This window comes from Lottia gigantea (genome assembly GCF_000327385.1).
Source record: "Lottia gigantea unplaced genomic scaffold LOTGIsca_58, whole genome shotgun sequence".
NCBI lineage: Eukaryota > Metazoa > Mollusca > Gastropoda > Lottiidae > Lottia > Lottia gigantea.
Genome location: NW_008709979.1, coordinates 1,151,380 through 1,154,711, shown reverse-complemented (window position 1 = coordinate 1,154,711; position 3,332 = coordinate 1,151,380). Strand labels below are relative to the sequence as shown.

The window sequence follows — 3,332 nt, the reverse complement described above, 5'->3', positions numbered from 1 at the left end:
CTTATCTGTACTAATGATTCGAAGATGTCGAATTCCATTCCATTGTTGGTATACCATTATGTTTCCGCCAAAAGATGATTTTATGTAATAGTCGGAATTGATTTAACTTCTCTGTTTATTTTCAGAATGTCAAAGGATATTAATGTATTTAATAAATATTGGAGCAACAGACATGCTAGAAGTACTGATAAAGTCTATTGTGATGATGCATGCCGACAAATAACAGTCTGTGAAACTTTATCAGCTACCTTTAGAGATTGGATTAATTGTGTTGGGCGATTTAGTGCTGTTGTTCATTGATGAAAATCAAAAACCAATGGCTAGATGAGTTGTGGCCCATGGACTTAAGTGGGTTGGGGCCCCTCCCAAGGAATTTTATTTTTTAGCATAAGCTCTCCTGTATTCTGAGACCCCTCTGTAAGTCAACCCAATTAGTCCCTATGGCAGTTGAGCCACTGTAAACGCAAACTTTTTAAATATCGCGTCCAAAACTTTAAATAAATTATTATTAAGTTTTGTATTTATATCTTAAAAGGAAAATCCGTTGAATTTCTATTATTATTGAAATTTGGTTTAGGATTACACCTGTTTGTTTATATATATTTTATATTCGTAATATCTACCATTAACTTTAATATTCACAACTGCCATCGATGTAACATATTTTTTCATGTGACACCGAATCGGCTAACAACTCTTCTTAAGGTTCATATCCATGAACATGATGTCCTGCAATAATTATTCATTCACATTTGATCACATTTCTTGATGCTATAACCTAGCTATCTGGTCTTTTTCCTTTTAGTTGTCATAATCATGGACGTATATTGTATCATTTGTAATAATGCTTAAAGATGGGTTCCCTTTTTTCATTTTTGAAAATGAAAATGCTAATACCTATATGGATAGAAAGTAGAGGTGTACAAGTTTGTGTCACATGTCCATAATTAATTCATAATTAGCTAAAATTAGAAGACAATTACCAGTAGAATTCCAATAAGTGACCGATCAAGAAAGGTCAAAAAGTATTTTTGTTTTATCCTGTATGTACATGGACATTTATGATTGGTGTTAATCAAATAGTTTGCTTATTTTAACACTAAAAATTAAGGAAACCCACCTTGATTGTAAAAAGCTTTTCTAAAAATATTATGTTTTTCGGGGACATTGATAGCATCAATTTGCACCATTCCAATTTTCAATTAGACGTGCAATTCCACTATAATTAAGTGTTTGATGACGTCGCTTATCGCAAAGAGCCTTATGTGATAAAGCACATTTTGTATATAGTGACGTCATCAATATTTTACATTTAAGAAAACCTCTTAACAATCGCTTTAGTAGGTAATCAAATTGATACGCTCATCGCAATGTTGATGGCTATAATTGTCGTTGCTCCTATTCCATCCACAGTTCTTGTAGACACGATAGAACCGACAGTTATCCAATCATGACGAAAATTTACATTTAGAAGCTGGAGGTATTATCCAATCGTGTTATGCATAGGCATGCACACCACAGTGGACGCTTGTATTCGGCCCCCGAATCATTATATTTTGTTAGTATTATAATTATTTGTTTTTGTGTAGGTGTAACATTGTGATTTGAAATATGTGGTTCTCTTCTCCAGGAGGTACTATTATAATCCACACAAAGATACTTTGATCGCCTAAAGCACAAATAGGTTGTATTTTGCCCGCGAATTAAAAACGATAAACGTTCTCTTAATCCTCCTCTACAATAGAGCTGAAATGTTCTGACGTTGAAATGATAAATTACGCTGAAAATGTGAACACCCTGCATTATTTGTTTATTTACTACTCGATAAAATGAGACATAATAATGCTCTCAGATGAAACGAATCTTCGGTGATCGAAGATAAATGATTATTACCCCTATTTCACTAAGAATTGTTTTGTTTTCTCAATTGCCCTGACCTGGTCCCCGAAGAAACATATCTATGATATTCTTGAATCGCCTCTAATCGTCCTCTACTTTTGACCCGATTGGGCCCGACCGATAGATCATGGCGGAGGGAAGAATCGGACGTTCTAAATTCTCGCATAGGACCGTTTCTACAAGGATTGTTTAACAATGAATATCACAGAATAACAGATAACAATTTCAAATCATGGGTGACATCTGGCGTCACTAGCAGAATATAAATACGAAACGAAACGAAACATTTAGTTTTATAAGTTATTCAGATTGAATATTTCAATAGTCCAATGATGTTGGCTTGGTCATAATTGGATGGTGAATAGACTCTTCGCAGATTCCGAAAAATTATTACGAAACCTGCTATTCTATTTAATAATAAGATTTGATTTTTGCGATTTTTGAGTTATTGCCCTTTACTTACCAAACCCTTATTTTAAAGAAGATTCGATATATAAGTCTTCTACATGTATCAGAGACTTTAACATGGATTTAATCTGAATAAAAACTACATAGGTATATTTTAAGATATTTTCGGTAGTTCAGAATATTGTTAATAATATAGTTATTCCACTTAATATTGGCCCAATTTTGATGCGATTGAACTTCAGTTTTTACCATATTTAAAACTTATGCATCTCGGTTTAGTGGAGATGGTCGAAAAATGTTATTTTAAAAAAATCACAACGTAATTTAATCCTTTGTTGGCGTACAACTCTATCTTTGACCGACCATGCTTGTAATTATACCATATAAATATTACAATAATATGAATATTTTCACTGTTATAGAGAAATATAAATGTATGCAAACAAAAGCAGAGTTTTAGAAAATTAAAAAATATATTAGTTAATATTCATGAATTACAACATAATAGTATCAAAAGATAAGCTAATTAATACTGTATGTTAATATGGAGATAATTACATTTTAATGACGAGCAAGAAACACAGTGCAAAAACTCAGAACGTTAGAACAAAGTAAAATAATATTCTCATCAATATTAACAACTCAATTCTGGCTAATAGACAATATTGAGATGATAACCATTATTTCATTTTAGAATAACTCTGTCAGTATGTATCGATCCGTTTCACGAGAATTGTGAAGCAGAAAAACCAGACGACACAAGATATTAGCACGCGCTGTCTTTCCATCAGGGAAGGCACTGGAAAATTATACATATTGGCATTGATTCCATTTCAAATAGGGGATTTTCATTACACTTGTCTCTTGCAGTTGTCATGGAAACAGAATGGTGACAATTTTTATATTTTGTTGTGTATTTAACATATGAGAATGAATAGGATGTGGGAGAGAAATGTGGACGCCATGTAAGAATTGATACACAGTGGACGTCAACCAGGGCTTCCCAATCGTCAAGAGTGTCTAGC

General features: G+C 32.8%; 1 protein-coding gene across 1 annotated transcript in view; it reads left to right on the top strand.

Annotated features, from left to right (window-relative positions):
- Positions 1-300, top strand: part of LOTGIDRAFT_166453 (hypothetical protein) — a gene marked incomplete at both ends in the record, with an annotated part of 3,687 nt that extends 3,387 nt beyond the window's left edge. The window contains one exon of the mRNA XM_009063518.1: positions 126-300. Within this exon, the coding sequence (XP_009061766.1) occupies positions 126-300 (175 nt within the window). The remainder of the gene's footprint in view (positions 1-125) is intronic.
- Between the last annotated feature and the right edge of the window lie 3,032 nt (positions 301-3,332).